Source organism: Charadrius vociferus, unplaced genomic scaffold (assembly GCF_000708025.1).
Source record: "Charadrius vociferus isolate BGI_N301 unplaced genomic scaffold, ASM70802v2 scaffold787, whole genome shotgun sequence".
Taxonomy (NCBI): domain Eukaryota; kingdom Metazoa; phylum Chordata; class Aves; order Charadriiformes; family Charadriidae; genus Charadrius; species Charadrius vociferus.
This window is the reverse complement of record NW_009649307.1, coordinates 9634-10038: the sequence shown is the minus strand read 5'-3', so window position 1 is coordinate 10038 and position 405 is coordinate 9634. Positions and strand designations below refer to the sequence as shown.

Sequence of the window (405 nt, the reverse complement as noted above, 5' to 3'; positions counted from 1 at the left end):
CGGGAAGCTGACGTCAGGCTGAAGAACTGCAAAGCGCCAAAGAAGCTCATCTCCAACAATCACCTCCCGCCCGCCTTCAAGCTGGCGGCCCCCGGCAGCACCCACAAGGAGGGCAAGGTGGGTGCTCGGATGAAGCTGCCCAAAGCGGGGCCAGGCATGGGTGGCAAGATGTCCGAGCGGCCTCTGCACTCGCTGAAGAGGAAGTCCACGTTCATGTCCCCCATCCCCGCCAAGAAGAGGAACCTGGTCCTGCGGAGCAACAGTGGTGGCGTGAAGGAGGAGAAGGCAGAGGCCCCTCCCAGCCCCTTCAAGAAGATGCCCGTGGCCAAGAAGGTGAAAGCCAAGCTGCCCCCCAAGAGCTCTGGCGAAGCCATCCCAAAGACCCCCCTGCCGAAGGAGGCCCCC

At 63.5% G+C, this 405-nt stretch overlaps 1 protein-coding gene across 1 annotated transcript in view; it reads left to right on the top strand.

Annotated features, from left to right (window-relative positions):
- Positions 1-405, top strand: part of RAI1 (retinoic acid induced 1) — a 17515-nt gene that overhangs the window by 7520 nt on the left and 9590 nt on the right. Inside the window, exon 3 of the mRNA XM_009889218.1 lies at positions 8-399. Within this exon, the coding sequence (XP_009887520.1) occupies positions 8-399 (392 nt within the window). The remainder of the gene's footprint in view (positions 1-7; positions 400-405) is intronic.